The sequence below is a fragment of the Gopherus evgoodei genome, chromosome 14 (genome assembly GCF_007399415.2).
Source record: "Gopherus evgoodei ecotype Sinaloan lineage chromosome 14, rGopEvg1_v1.p, whole genome shotgun sequence".
Taxonomy (NCBI): Eukaryota; Metazoa; Chordata; order Testudines; family Testudinidae; genus Gopherus; species Gopherus evgoodei.
The window spans coordinates 29,459,436-29,475,203 of record NC_044335.1 but is presented as its reverse complement, the minus strand read 5'-3'; the positions used below and the strand labels follow the sequence as shown (position 1 = coordinate 29,475,203).

The window sequence follows — 15,768 nt, the reverse complement described above, 5'->3', positions numbered from 1 at the left end:
GACCTGCCAGCAGAGAAAGCTTATTGGTGGAGCCAATATCTGGCCTCCCCGCTACCTTGAGAATAGCAGAACCCCAAAAGGAAGGGCTAGTGCTGAACCTTTACAAAGCATGAGATGAGGGGGTTGTTCCATTCTGCAGAGGGGAGCTAGGGTGACCAGATGTTCCGATTTTATAGGGACAGTCCCAATTTTGGGGTCTTTTTCTTATATAGGCTCCTATTATCTCCTCACCCCCTCTCCTGATTTTTCACACTTGCTGTCTGGTCACCCTAAGGGGAGCCAGACTGAACTTTGAGGTCTATATGTCTCCAAAGATCAGGGACATTTGGAGCTGGGGGTTGGTTTTGGCCCATCATATGAGCACTACGTGGTGGTATCTTCTGCACATCAGTCAGGACACCCTTTGTCCCGATATTGGGGACCGCTCCGGCACTGCATGTCCCTGAAGTCCCGGGGCTGGCGGCGTTTCCGGGGGCAGCACCTGGCACCGACCCGCTGGCAGGATCCTGCAGTGCGGCCCCTAGGCACAGAGGTGGAGGGGGTCTCCGCATGCTGCACTGGCTCCTTCCTGCTCAATCAGAGCTGTGGGGGCAGGGCTTGCAGGTGCCAGCAGTGGGCAGAGAGCCCTTCGCACCCCCTCACCCGCCCGACTTGACCCGACCCTAGGAGCCAGAGGGACCTCCCGGATGCTTCCCGGGAGCTGCCCCAGGTAAGCAACACCAGGACTCCCCACCTCACCCCCCAGCAGGTCCCTCTGGCTGTTAGGGATGGGATGGGGGCAAGGGGCTCTCTGTGTGCTGCCAGCGCCTGCAAGCCCTGCTCCGGCAGCTCTCATTGGTGCTTCTACCGGTCAATGGGAGCCATGGCGCTCACGCTTGTGGCAGGTGCAGCACGTGGAGACCCCTCGACCGCCCCTGATCCTAGGAGCCAGAGGGACCTGCCAGATTCTTCCCAGCAGCCACCCCAAGTAGGCACCGCCAGGACCCCTTACCCTTGGTAGTTCCCTCCAGCTGTTAGGGTCGGGGGATAGGGGGCTTTGCGGGCTGTTCCCACCTGCAAGCCCCGCTCCACAGCTCTGGCAGCTCCCATTGGCGCTTTTCCCAGTCAATGGGAGCCATGGTGCTCATGCTTGTGGCAGGCCCAGCATGTGGAGAGTCTTGAGACCCCCCCTTACCGCTCTGACCCTTGGAGCCGGAGACCTCCCAGCAGGGCTGGTGAGTGCAGGGAAGGGGGCAAGGTGATGGAGTGAGTGTCTGGGAGCCATGTGTGGGGTGCTGGGCTGTGAGGGTGTAGAGGGTTCTGGGCAGCAGACAGTGGTTTGTGTGTTTTGAGGTGCTAGGCAGTGGGGGCCTGTTGGGGGGTGCTGGGCAGTGGGGAAGATCTGTGTGTGTCAGGGCACTGGGCAGTGGGGGTCTGTGTGGGGCATTGTTTAGTTCTAGTGGTGGGGCTGTGGGGAAGGGCACTGTGAGGGAGGGAGGAGAAATCTGTGTGTATTGGGAAACTAGTGAGTGAGGGGCTCTGTGTGGGGTGCTGGGCAGTTGTGGTGGGGCTGTGGGTGGGGGGGTGCTGGGCAGGGGTGGTGGTGTGCACAGCACTGTGCATTTGTGGTGGAAGTGTGGGGAGGCTATGGGGGGCTCTGGGCATAGTGGGTTCAGGGGGTTCCAGGCATAGTGGATCCAGGGGGCTCTGGGTGGGGGAGCTGTGTGGCGCAGCATGGGCCCACCCACAACAGGAAGGGGCATGCTGGTAGCACAGGGCCAGGCGGACCAGTGTACCCCATTGCCCCTGGCTGGCCCCACCCTTCCCACTGCTCAGCTTCTCAACTGAAAGCAGGAGTAAGAGGTGCAGGGGTGGGTCCTGGCAGTGCTTACCTGGAATGGCTCCTGGGAAGCAGCCGGCAGGTCCCCAAGGTGAGTGTCAGCTGGGCTGAGCCAGCAGTGTGGCCCGTGCTGCCCCCAGCAGAGTGTGTGCAGACCGGTCCACCTAGCTCATGGCTGAGCCAAGGAAAGGAGGCACCTGCCTCTGCACATGCTGATTTCACCCAGGGCAGGCTGGGGCTGAGCACTGCTAAGCTGCTGCCCAGTTCACTTACCCACATTGGCAAGCAGGGATTGCACCTGGCCGGCGTACATCTCCTTGATGTACAATCAGGAAGCCATTTGTCCCGATATTCAGGTAAAATTTTAAATTTGGTAGTGAAATAGAAAATTAGTCAATTGGGAATGTCCCATTAAACCTGACTGCACTCTGTGTTATCTACTGGCAATTTTGGTTTTCAGGTTGTTTTCAGGTGTAATGCAATTTACAGTAGGGATATGTCATTTACAGTTCTGAACCACAGTGCATACCGTAGGACAAATTACAATGGGCACGTAATAACACGTAAGAAGCACAGAGACTGCGCGGTTCTTTTCAGTAGTTAGCTAGCTAGCTAATGGTCTTCAGACGAAAACCCCACCCAAAATGGCAACTGCAAGGGAGGAGCCAACTAGCAAAACAAAATAGACAGTGCAGATACAGGAGAGAATGGGAAGCCACTTACGCCTGGATTTGGAAATCCTACAAGTATGATTCAAAAGCCTTTTGTAAAGCATGCAGGAAGGAATTTCGCATTTGCCATGGCGGTGAGTCTGATGTTAAGCATCATGCTGATTCCAAAAATCATGAACAAAACACCAAGACTCACAAGAGCAATACCCTGGTCTCACATTTTTTCAGCAGGCCAAATTAATCCTTCAACAACAAGGTTATCGCTGTTGAGCTAACTCAAGTTTACCACACAGTAGTCCATCAACACTCCTATCGCTCGTGTGACTGTGAACTTAAACTGGTGCCTATCTTGTATTTAGATTCAACGATTGCGAAGCATGTCAGCTGTGGCCGGACTAAAGCAGAGGCATTGATCAAAAATGTACTGTCACCACTCTCAACAGAATTTTTAAAAAACCTCAGCAAGCCAGATGGTCCCTATTTCTCACTTGCCACAGATGCATCTAACAAGGGCAATATGAAAACTTTCACCTTATCGCTGAGATACTGGACACCCGAATATGGGGTCCAAGATAAACTGTTAGACTTCTATGAGCAAAGTGAAGAGACTGCAGAGGCAATAAGCAACACATTACTTGAAAAACCTGCGACATACAAACTAGACCTAAACAAAGTGTCTTTCTACTGTGCTGATAATGCAAATGTGAATTATGGAAAGTGACAATCAGTGTACCAGTATGTAAAAAACCAAAACTAAAATATCTTGCTTGCAAAGTGTCCTGCCCATGTTGTGCACAATGCCGTGAAACATGCTAGCAATACCCTACAAGTTGACGTTGAGACTCTGGTGATTAAGATGTTCAATCATTTCAGCAGTTCTGCTAAGAGAGTAGCAGCATTGAAGGATATGTTTGACTTTGTGGATATGGAGTATGCCACTTTTCTGCGCCATGTTCTGACACGCTGGTTGAGTCTTTTCCCAGCTGTAAACAGGCTTGTAAATATGTGGCAGGCTGTTAAGTGCTACTTTGTTTCTCTGGGCAATGAGAAGTGTCCAAAATCTCTGCGGATGCTGTTCTCAGACATGGCAAACGGTGAACAAGGTGAGGTTCATCTGTTTTTCCTCCAGAATGTCCTGAAAATCTTCAATGATACTGTGCTCTGTTTGGAAAATGAGAGTATGACAGCATGTGAAGTATATGCCATAATGAATACTCTGAGAATTAAACTTCAGCAACAGAAGAATGACAAATTCTTTGGTTCCAGAGTTAAAAATGCATTAACTGAGATGCTGCCTCTCACTGCTGCATGTCTCCAGAAAGACTTCATGAAATTTTATGATGTGTCGATTCTATATTTGGAGAAATGGTTTGATTTTTCAGCAACTGGCTACTTGTTCAATACCCAGTGCTTGAACATCAAAGTCAATAGGGCATTCGAATACAAGGATCTGTCTGCGGCCGTGATAGCTGTAAACCTCCAGAAAAGAGTGCATCTTGATCAGCTCTATGATGAGTACTGTGTCATCAAAGACATCGACTCCAAGTTGGAGCCTAGAAACTACTCAGCTGGGGAACTTTGGTCTCAAGTGCTGAGAAACAAGGACGGTAGCACTGAATTCCTGAACATGACAAAGCTGGTGTCATACGTGCTCAGTATACCAGTAAGCAACGTGTACACAGAACGTGTATTTTCATCATGAAAGGTGCATGGACTGATGTCCGAAATAGAAGCAGCATCGATTGGAGCGGAGTGAAACCCTTGTCAAAATGAATTTCTGGATGAGTTGCAAGGACTTCTACAGCTTTGTGATTGCCCAGAAGCAAGTCATGACTATGACAAAGTCATCCAAGAAGTGCTAGACTCCTGGCATGTCTTAGAGATCTGCAAATTGGGAAGTTGATTTATTGACTGAATAAAACACCTTTACGCCTGTTGTTTGTTTAGTGTACAAATAAATCTGTATGTTTAAATATGGATTACAACTAAGTCTAATTTAGTCAGGGGGGCCATGACACTCACTGGTTCCAGACCTCTGTGACTTAGTTTGCTTCAGCTGCCAGTGGCTGAAGGCAGGTCTGTGGGCCACCCCTCTGTGACTGCAGCTGGGCTGGAGCCAGGGCTAGAACCAGGACACTTTGCTCCCCTGCCCTGTAACTGGGTCTGACTTTGCAACCAGGATCCTGTGCCCCTGTCCTGTGACTACAGCTAGGGGCTGGAGCTGGAGCCCTTGCTCAGACCACTAGACACCACTTCCTCCAAACAGGTTGTTCACACTGACATTAAGGGCATCCACAGAACTGAAGCTCAGAGCACAAAAACCCCTGTGCTGGAAATGGGCAGGGAGAAAACTCCCCTTCTGGTCCTTAAGGGAACCTCATAGATCCTTCTTCTGCACAGCTGGAGGCAGGAAGAGGGCAACAACCCTTGCCAAAAAATGCCTCCCTCTCCAAAGCAGGGTGGGAGCCAGCATGATGGAGAGCCCTGAAGCGGCACTCACTGCTCAGACCCTGCCTGGCAGCCTTGTCTCTCCTTTGTGGCTGCGTGTACTGAAACCCCCACCAGGGCTGGGGCACTGTGCTGTGAAAGGAGTTCCCTGCTTTCAGCATTAGGGTGGTTTTGAGCCAAGCATTAAGCTGCGGGCTTCTATCAATCAAGGTGGGTATTACTGGAAGATAAAGTTCAGCACATGAGCCTCGCAACAGCTGATTGGGATTGTTCTCGATCCTTTCACTGCAGATGGCCAGTCAGGATCCTGGAGCCCTTCCTCAGCAACGAAGACAGGAGCCAATCAACAACAGCCCCTTGAAAACAAGCTTAAGTTAGGAGGGCTGATCATCCCCCCACCTCTCCAGCTGCTGGAATGGTTAGATAAAGACAACGCGCCCAGGGGCCTCATGGGCCTTCAGCCAGTCTGGCTGCATGTCAAAACAGGACCAGATGCTGCTTCTGCCTGAGCAAGGCTGTGGCCCTCGGACTCAGTACAAAACTAAATGTCTAAGGCCCAGGTCTAAAGACTTGAGATATAATCCTTCCGGACTGTGTTTTTAAAGTCAACCTCTGATTCTGTGTGTGCAAAGACTGGTACTGAGGTAGCTCGGTGCCTGATTGTGCCCATAGATCAGCCACTCCATTATTTTAAACGACGCCAATATCATAGAATCATAGAATCATAGATTATTAGGGTTGGAAGGGACCTCAGGAGATCATCTAGTCCAACCCCCTGCTCTGCCCCTAAGTTGACAGTAAGGGCAAAATTACTGGCACAGAACTGATTGAAGCCTCTTTTAAATACGCGGCTTGTAAATCTGGGGCTGCCAGCTCAATGGCCTGGTTATGGGCCCATGAGCCATTGTAGAAGGTGGATGGCTTGATGGCAACAGATGCATGTCAGTGACAAGGTTCAGCAGCAGCAGCATTGTAGTGATTAGACAGTGATCGAGCACCCTATACAGAGCACATCTGAATAACAGAGGCAGCTGATAAAGCTTGTCAAGGCAGCACAGCTGTAGAGCATTGGCTGGGAGATGCTGGAAATCAAGTGCAACCCAGAATTGTGAGAGAGCAAAGTGACCTGTCCTGAATTGGGATGAAACGGCAAAATCGTGAAAGTTTTTACCAACAAATAAATCCAAAATAAAAAATTCACTTTGGCTCAGTTTGAAATGTTTCATTTTGATTTCAAACTTTCACATTTTTAGTACAAATTAAGTTGAATTTCAAAATGAAAAAAAGTCACTTTGAACCAAAACACTGAAAAATTTCATTTTGAAAATGTGAAATGGGATGCTGACAGTTTTTAAACTTTTGAGTAGGGAGATCTGTTGACACCAAGCCCTTCCCACAAAGTTTTGGTTTTGACAAATTGGAATTGTTCAGTGGAAAAAAATGTTCCATTGAAAAATCCTGATCAGCTGTCATTCTGACCCAGTGTCATTTGTTTTTTGCGGAGTGGACATGATTTACTAAAAGTTCAGGTTAATGTTAGACTGAAAAGTTTACTGTTTTAGAGGTTTTTGCCCTAAGGAGCAGCATGCCCAAGTGACTACAGCATAGGCTGAGGACACAGAAAACCACGGCTCTATTCCTGACACTAACCTGTGTGTAACTTTGGGTGGGTCACTTCCCCACTGTGTATCTCAGCCTCAGCCTCTGGCATTGGAATTATAATGCTACTTTGCAAAACAATGTGAGATCCATCACTGCCTTGTTTGACCTTTACAGATCAGAGACTGAAAAAGTAGAAGGTCTAGGATTGCAAAGTGGAGGGGATAATGTTTACTGCACTTTTGGAGGCCATCTGCACGTATGGACCAGAACTCCACAGCTCCTTCCTGATGCCTTTGCTCACAAAAGCATTAAAATAAACAACCACCCAAGTGGTTTTTTTCCTAGAAGGATTTCAAAGCATCTTATGAATCAAGGAAGCATCACAATTCTAATTCTCATTTTACAAATTGGGAAAGAAGAGCATGATGGGGTACACTCACCTTGAGTGCCTCCTAGTGGCTGGGTGAAGTACTGCAAGCTTTTCTCCACTCTTTTCACCCCCCTGTAAGTTGCTGACCTCACTTGGCAGCTGTTCAATGACTCAACCCTCCAACCAAGTCACACAGTCAGAACAAACCCCTTCCAGTGTAGTAAAGAGTTCACCAAACTGCCTACCCTCCCCAGGGTCTTCAGCCCCATCTCTGGGCCCTTTAGATCCCGCCATTTTCTTGGGCTTCTAAACATGCCTGGTCCTCTTCTCAGGGTTAGGCCACTCAGACAGTGGGGGAGCCCAGCTTGCAAATGCTCCGGGCTCCCTGTAATCCTCTGCTGCTGCTTTTGGGGCCTCTGCCTACCTGCCCCTTTTATCTTCACCCCTTAGCCTTAAAGTTTTCAGGTCCCCAGTCTCCCAGCAAAAGTAAATGCAGTGGAGTGGGTGGGGGCTGGGTGGGGGGGACAGGGCAGGCACCCATCCTCACCCTGCTGGTCCCAGCCAGAAACTGACCTGCTCAGCCCTGCAGCTCCTTTCATCTGAGCCTGCTGGGCTCTGATTGGCTGCTTCCATGCAGCCTCTCTAGGCAGGCCTGGAGGACCCACTTTCCCTGCTCCTTTCTTGGGGCGGGGTGTAAAAGGACCACAGGGCCTTGAGCAGGGGCCATTAACGGTCAGGTGCACCCTGTCACACAGAGGTTATGTGAATTGACCTGCGTCAAACAGCAGATCAGAGGCAGAGCAGGAATGCAATCCAGAGACCCTGGCTCCCAGTCCCTCTGCACCACAAGATGTGCTATCTCTGCCTCTGTGACATACGTGATAGCTGTAATTAACCATAAAGCACTGGGACTGCTTTGAGGGTCAGTGCTACCATCAGCATCAGTGGCAACAGGGCCAGTGCTGGTGGAGTGCCCTCTCTTTCCACATAGATAATCATCATAGTTGGCAATAAATAATGAAGGGAACAAAGGCAGGCACTAGCTGAGAAAGAAGCTGAATTAGTTCTAGAATCTGAAATTAATAACAAAAAATGAATTCAATACTTAAATGCAATGTCCAATCTGGGATGGGATGTTCGGTGAATCTACTGCTGCACATGCGGTGTGGAGATAGTTTACATTTCAAAGCAGGTTGTGGCCTGAAATGTTGTTCCGGAGTGCTATGTAAAGGAGAGAGAGAGAGAGAGGTGTGCGTCTGTGTGTGTAAAACACAACCGTCTCTGGAGCAAAACAGTGCTGTTTAACAGCACGTGGTGATACACAGCTTAAGGTAGGAAGACGCTCTTCCCCTTTTTGGTCAGGTGAACCACTTCTCTTGTCACAGGCAACAGACAATGCCTCCAGCACACCCAAACACTATGATGAGCCACTGGTTCAGAGACAAGGACATCATGTAAAGAGTCACTAACAGCACCTGGGTGCTCTCCAGGGTTCTTCCATCCAAGGACAGCCACGTCTGACACTGCTTGGCTTGGCAGGCTGGACAAGAAGTCTGCCCAAAATAGAAGAGCTGCAGCTATTAATTACAAAACCCACATTTGCCCATAAAGAAAAGGTCTGGGCAAGGTCCAGGGGGCCAAAACCTGAGAGAAAGATTTGCAGAGCGCAGCACTTATAATACAATCAGAGCAACTAATCCTTCTTCCCAAATCCTAAATAGCACCGGTAATGTTAAAATCGGAAATGTCCCTTCTGCTGACATTTCTCTTCCTATCAGATCTAGAACAAGCTGAAACGTTTTGAATTTCGATGAACGTTGCTAGAATTTCAAAGTCTGATCCCCCCAAATAGAAAAAAGTCAATGACATTATTGCAGAACTTTCTCCTATTGTTTCGATCCTCTCCAGGCAGAACCTCAGAGTCCTTCTGGCTCCCTTTCACACCAGCCTTTGGCAAAATTAAATCAAAGCATCAGACCACTTGTGACTTGAAATACAGAATTGCTACTACTCAGCATAAATCAGGAAACAAATATCGTCTGGCATTGTTTGTGATGTTTATTTCACAAAAGAAAAAAAAGATTTTCATGCATGAACTTTTGGTTCATAAAACAAATTGTTTTCCTGCTCCCTACCTGACAGCCCCTCCGCCGCAAAAAATTAAACCAAAAAATAAAATTATCAAGGGGCTGGGAGTTAGCAAAAGAAAAATAACCATCCAAATCTAATGAATAAAAAGGGGGGTTAAATTATGGCTCTTCTAACTAGTTACAGAGTTGAATAAATCAGCAAATATACTTCATACTCTCTAGTTCACATCGGTCAAAAGAATACAAAGTTGGCTCAGGTCTCCAGACCAGTTGTTTCCAAAATGGGTCTCTGGGGAACAGAGATTTTTGTTTAAGTATCTAATCTACAGCTTCTTTTTATGATAAAGGGAGTTTAAAATATGGGGATCCTTTAGAACTGAGCTATATAAATATAAAACATTGATACAAACTGATTCTTTGTACAGAAAATATCATCTCACAAGGCACTAGAGTGAGTGTATCTGGGGAGGTGTTTTGTCTTGCCTGGGTATTTTTCAAGCTTGTTTCGAGTGCTGTTGTCAAAGTGGGAATGTCATTAGTTCTTGAGCGACGCTGCAGAGAACGCCCACTACAAGCGGGCGGGGAGCAGAGCCTTCTGTCTCGTTGCTGGCAGGAGGCAGACCTGGCAGTGGCAGGGATTATGTCGGGTGTCCTGGACATTGAGTGGTTTTCCTTGGCTGTGGCTGTGTTACCCAGTCATTCGCATCTTGTCTGAATGGCTTTCGTTTGGCATTGGCCAGGAGGGAATCACCATAGTGCATAGATCTTGTGGGGTTCGAATTCTCTCTCTGGATCCTTCTCAGGCCCCTATGCCAGCAGCCCGAGCCGGGTCACTTTGGCAGATAGGAATGAGTGGATAATGAACACGATGGTTTTGGGGCAGGAGTGAAGATCCAGTTGCTGTAATAAAGGGGAATATTTGCAATGGTCAGTGCTCTGCTCAGCCCTCTCAGCCTCTGCTTTGCAGGTGGGGGCTGAGGGTGAAATGTGCCATGAAGTCACATTGGCGGGGCGAGAGCCCAGGAGCGGGGATTCCTCTTTAGCTGCTTCACCACCCTCCCCAGACGCTGTCTCCCAGGGGAGAGGAGAGCTCAGACTCAGTAGCATAGCTAGCGGGGTGCAGGGGAAGCAGCCGCTTTCATTCAGCACATTTTCCAAATGAAGTGACTGCCAGGCCGGCGCTGGGTGCAGCACGGCCAGAGGAGCCATGGGGGAGGGGGCGGCAGGCGCGGCCGGAGGAGCGAGGGGGCCGGCTCCTCAGCCATCGTGCCCGACACTCAGCGCGGCCCCAACATCGCTGCAGCCACCTCCTGCAGTGGCTCAGGTCTCGGCAGCCAAGCGCTCCCCGCCTCTTGCTACTGCAGCAGCAGCAGCATATCCTGGTAGTGGCTCGTGGCCCAGTGAAATATTCCACAGCCCCTGCATCCCATCGCGGTGGGCAGGGGGAGGCGAAAGGGCCCCTGTGCCTTTAAGGCCGCCTGGCTGGTGAGCCCCGCGTTGAATGCACTGAGCACTGGGAGTGGGGCGAGCTTGTGGATCCGGGCTGGCGTTTACACCGGACAGCAACGGGAAGGTCAAGGCCCAACCCGACCTGGCCAAGCAGCGCCATGGAGCAAGGCTCAGCCAGCGACTCACGAGCCAGAGCCGGAGCCAGGATCTGCCCGTGGCGCAGGGCTAGGATCAGCTGGGGAGAGGTGGTGGCGCAGGATGGAAGGTGAGCGGCGGGTGTCCAGTGCCTTGCACTGGAGGATCCGGGAGAGGGGCTCCCTGGGGCTGGGCCTGCAGGGCAGGGGCGCAGGCCGTGCTGTCTGGATGGGGGGCCCTGGCGCGGCAAGGAGACTGGAGCCCAGGGCAGGGGGGAGGGAACAGGACCCTGCGGGTGAGGCCAGGCGGCGTAGCCCGGCGGGAGACACCTGCAGACTGGGCTGGGGAGGAGAGACTATCCCAGGACCGCAGGGGGACGGGGGTATCCGCACCCCCGGGAAGCCTGCAAGAGTCCTGAGCCAGGCTCTGGGGTTAATCTAGGGGGAAAACAGGAGGAGCCAAGGGGGGCGTGGCCAGAGGAGGAGCCAAGGGGAGCACCTTTTTTTATGTTTGCTCGCCCACACATAGAACCTGGCTATGCCACTGCTAAGACTCACTGCAATTAAAAACTCGTGGCCAGCCCATGCAAGCTGACCCGGGCTCGCAAGTCTTGGGCTGCAGGGCTGTTTAACTGGGGTGCAGACGTAGGCCTATCCCGGGACCCTCCTACCTCACAAAGCCTGGCCTCCAGCCTGAGCATCTACACTGCAATGAGACAGCCCCTTAGCCCAAGCCCCATGAGCAGGATGCAGGTTTTTAATTCCAGCGTAGACATACCCATCGAAGCATCTGGGTGAGACTGTGAACAGGGCTGGCTGGTGCCATTTGCTATTGGCTATTAATGTGGGGTGGGAGGAAAGGGTCTGAAATCAGTGTGGGTACATCTACACTGGAGCTGGAGGTGTGATTTCCAGCTGAGGTATGAGTGAGCTGGAGTGTAGCTGCAGCATCAGGGTGGGGAGCCCCCCGAGTGCGTGCATGGGGTCACCGACAGGATGACACTTGGGCTAGCGAACCTGGCCTGCCATGGCTACATGACCACGGTTAGCATGCCACCTCACTTGAAGCGCGCATGTCTACAGCCAGCAGGGCTAGAAATGACACTGCCTGCCTTGTTTCACAGCAACAAACCCAGGCATGGGGAGCCAAAGCCTATGGGGGTATCTGGCAGCAGCCTGCTTGCTGTCCCAGCACCACTCCTCTAAGCCGCATGCTGCCCTAACCTGCTGCCCTGCCTGACAGGACATGCCCCCATCAGAACCCACACAGAGCAACATTTTAAAGGAACAAAACTCCAGCCCAGGATCCATTCCTCATTTCTTTCATCTCTTTCTAGCCATAACACGGGTCTGACCACCCATCCCTCTGCCCGAACCCACCCAGTATCTGCTCCCCATGCTGCACTCTGTGCCTGGTGGAGGCACTGACAGCCCTGAATGCTACCAGCCTGGTTTATCTTTTCTTCAAAGGGTGCAAGGATCTCGCATTGCCCATTGCCTGAGCAGCGCCTGCCTTCTGAGATGGAGTCACATTCCCATGACTCCTTGTCAGAGGACCCACACTCCGCCCACCCCACCCTCCTCCTCCTGGGGGTCCCAGAGGGAGCATGCATTAGGCAATCTCAGCAAGTGAGCAAAGCACCAAGCCAACGCACAATCTCTCCCTCTGCGCTGCCGAAGTCCAGGTAGAGCATCTTGGCCCCATCATCAGAGGACATCTGCAGCTTCTCGAAGGGCTGCTGCAGCAGGATGGTCCTGCTGATGCCGGGCTCCGTGGTGAAGATGGTGAAGCCCTTGTCAATGTGGATGGACAAGGTGCAGTCCCGACCATTCCATGTGCAGGCTGAAAGAGACCAGGGCAGAATGGCATCACCCAGGCTCAGTGCCCTTTCCCCCGATGTCTCCTCTGCTCCTGCAGCCCTCTGGGTGCAGGGCCTGGAGCTGCTACTCATTACAGGGCACTTTGGGGCAGCTGGGATTGGAACCTCACTCAGTGGTGAGAGCCAAGTGAAACGCAGCCCTGAAGGGTACATGGGACATTGTCTCTCATTGGCTTCCCGCTGGACAAACTGCCCCCAAAGCTCACATCAAAGTGAAGCTGATATCACTTAATATCCCCTGATGTGGGGTGAAACCAAGAGCCTCCGCTGCTGGGGAGTGGCACAGCTCCATTGCCCTGTGTGGAGCCAGGAGGCAGACATGGCCCACCACGTGTTGCAAAGTTACAACTCCATCAGCGGGAGCCAACTCTGAAATGTGCCTGCCCCAGCCAGCTTCCTCCTCAGGGCTCTCTCTTGCCTCTGTTCCGAGCGCTGCTTTGCCACCCTGTCAGCTGGACACTTTCACATGCCATCTTCTTCCCCCAGCAAATCCCACTTGGGCAGGGCTGTGGCTGGATTCAGCCTGGGGCAGTCTTGCCTGCGCTTGATTCTCTCAGAGACCAGGGGGCCTGGAGGAATTGTCTGCACATATCTGATTAGACCTGGGCAGGGCAGGCAGCAAGCTGCCCTGTGGTTCGCCATGGATGCCCACATAGGGCTGAGTGCTTGCTGCACAGTGCCCAGCTCCTGAGCTGAAACTGGCAGGCTCTTCCCAGCCTGGTCATCGAATATACTCTGTGTTATAGCACCAGACCTTGGCATTCCCTGAGGAGTGTTACTCCCACCCCTGTGTCCCTCCCTTCAAATCCCCCCACTTGCTCCCTGCCAGGTAACCATTGCCATGTATACCACTGCCCACTGCCGATGCCCCTTGTGATATTGTATTTGGCACTCCCTTCACCCCACAGAATATCACTATTCATGACACCAACAATTCCCAATGAGAGGAGGCCAGTGCCCCATGCTACTCACTCAGGAGACTCTGACACTCTGAGCCCCAGCAGCTGGCGAGGACAGAATCCTTGTGAGAATGGGCAGAGTGCTGCCTTTGGGGGGTCTGGCCTCCCTCCCTCCACTGCCTGACCCTTGCAGGCAAGTATCTGCCTTCCTCCCTCCTCCTGACACTCGCCTCCCACGGCCTCCCCAGTTCCTGACCCGCTGAGACTTCCTGCGTGAACTCAGCCGCACTGTGACAGCCATCCACTAGCATTCGCGTCCACATCGCCAGGTCCCGGTGTGTCTCCACGCTGAACAGGTGTGTCTCCACCCCTTTCTTGGTTCCCGTCCGCAAGGCGAAAGAGAGTTCCGAGTCATAGAGGTGGGAGCCCTTGGATGGGCCAGAGTGCACAAGCCTACAGAAGGCGAGCAGAAGACTGGTCAGCATGAAATGCAATTGTACAGAGAACCCCCAGCACCACTGTCCAATAGTGCAATGGAGAGAGCACCACCACCTGTCCAGGAAGCATGGCCTAGAGGTTAGAACGCTAGCCTCAGTTGCAGGAGATTTTTTCTGCCACTGCTTACTGGGCAAGTCACTTAATCTCTCTTGTCCAGATCCTCACAGGTGTTCAGGTGCCTAACTTCCATGGATTCCCAAGGGAGTTAGGATCTGGGCCACGCTGCTTGATTCCCCATTGGTAAATGTGAGGGGGGCCCATGTGACTGACTGGCAGGTGCTCGGACACTGCGCTCATGGGGGCCAGAAGTACAGACACTCTTGGTAAGGTGGCAGGGCTCTTCCACCCTTCAGGCTGGTGGTTTCTTTGCTCTGCTTCACACCAGATGGAATCTGAAAGGTAACCTGGATTTGCTCATGACAGTTCACGATGCCCTGTCCTTCTCTAGCACCTTCCACCTAGGATTTCAAAGCACTTCACACATGGCAATGTACACCCCCTCCTATTGCCCTCTGGGAAGGGACAGGACAGGGTGTCTGGGGCAGAGCCTGGGAGGAAATGCAGGTGTCCTGACTACCAGCCCAGCAGCTGAGCTCCAGTCCCGCTGGCCCCTGCTGGAGCTGGCGTCAGTGTTTCCATACCCTGGTTCCATCCAGCACCAGCCCGGGTTAGCTGAGGTTTGTATGGTGAAGGAATGAAATACGATTCACATGCGAGTGGGTTTGCAAAAGGCAAGAGGCCTAGAATCTCTTGGGAGTAGAGGGGACCTTCAGCCCCTTCTATTCCACACTGGAAACTTGTCTGTAACAATACCTGGCAGCTCTCCGCTGGGAGAGCGAAGGGGGCGTGATGTGCACACAGGCTCTGTCTCCCTGGGATGCAGTGGGGCACCGGCACTGTAACTCTACACAAACAGAGCCCTTCAAGCACATGCTCCAGGCTCGCTCCGGTTTGGGGCTCCCCTTTCAAATGGTCTCAGATTCCACCCATTTTCATTGTCCCTGCAATATGAGACATTTGCCAGCAGAGGCCACTGCAGCACCATGTACGTCTCTTTCCACACCAGACCCCGTTGCTAGAGTATTGCTGAGATACACAGAAGCTGACTTCTCCTGGCCCCTGGTACCCCATGAGTGCTCCTCTCTGGGGGGCACTTGCCTCTGTCCCACCCAGACACCCTCACAGTCACTCCATCTGGCTGCATTTCAGAAATGTGGAATCATGAACTGAAATTCCAGGAACTTTTATGGTCAAGTGGCAACCCTCAGCAATGGCTTAAGCCCCAGATGCAGAATCCCTAATAAAGAGCGAGGGTTTCACGAACCTTAAAATGAGCAGCACTTTCAACAAATGTCAGAGATGTGCTTTGATTTTTTTTACATGTAAGTGGTCTGACTGGCCAAGGGGGCGTGTTCAGTTTCTGAGAATCAGGCCCCTTTGACTTGGCAAAAGTTGGACAGTTAAATCACTAGTCCCCTTTCAAAACTCTGGCCCGCCTTAATTCCCTGGCTGCGTTCCCAAACAGCAGCCATGCTGCGAATGCCTGAGAGCAACACTGACTAGATATAGACAGGGACAGTGACAGGTCTAGTCTCACTGCAAAACGTGCAAGCAACAGCATCAATGGTGGAAAGTGAAAAAGGAAATAAGCTTGTCGGTCTATCAAATTTCATAGTCGAAGGTGTTCTTAGTAACCAGGGGAAAGTTTTGCCTACACACGAGTGAGCCTGACCCACTGTTCTGTATTCCCCTGGCCTTTTGCAGTGGGGAATCCAGGATAATAGCAGTCCAAACAGCCCTGAACTCAAGAAGGTGACGGAAGCATTAAGAGATAAATCTAACTCTGAATTCTTCACTCTCAGGCTCGTCTCCAGCATACAGACCACAGAGTACATGCGCCAGGGTCTA

At 51.7% G+C, this 15,768-nt stretch overlaps 1 protein-coding gene across 2 annotated transcripts in view; it reads right to left on the bottom strand.

The window, feature by feature from the left end:
• Positions 1-8,950: 8,950 nt before the first annotated feature.
• Positions 8,951-15,768, bottom strand: part of SNTA1 (syntrophin alpha 1) — a 67,843-nt gene continuing 61,025 nt past the window's right edge. Inside the window, exons 6-8 of one of the 2 annotated variants that reach the window (XM_030533328.1) lie at positions 13,593-13,815; positions 12,239-12,426; positions 8,951-9,900 (exon numbers count right to left, since the gene is read on the bottom strand). In XM_030533328.1, the coding sequence (XP_030389188.1) occupies positions 9,831-9,900; positions 12,239-12,426; positions 13,593-13,815 (481 nt within the window). In that variant the 3' untranslated portion in view covers positions 8,951-9,830. The remainder of the gene's footprint in view (positions 9,901-12,238; positions 12,427-13,592; positions 13,816-15,768) is intronic. The other variant, XM_030533329.1, reaches the window with a different exon arrangement.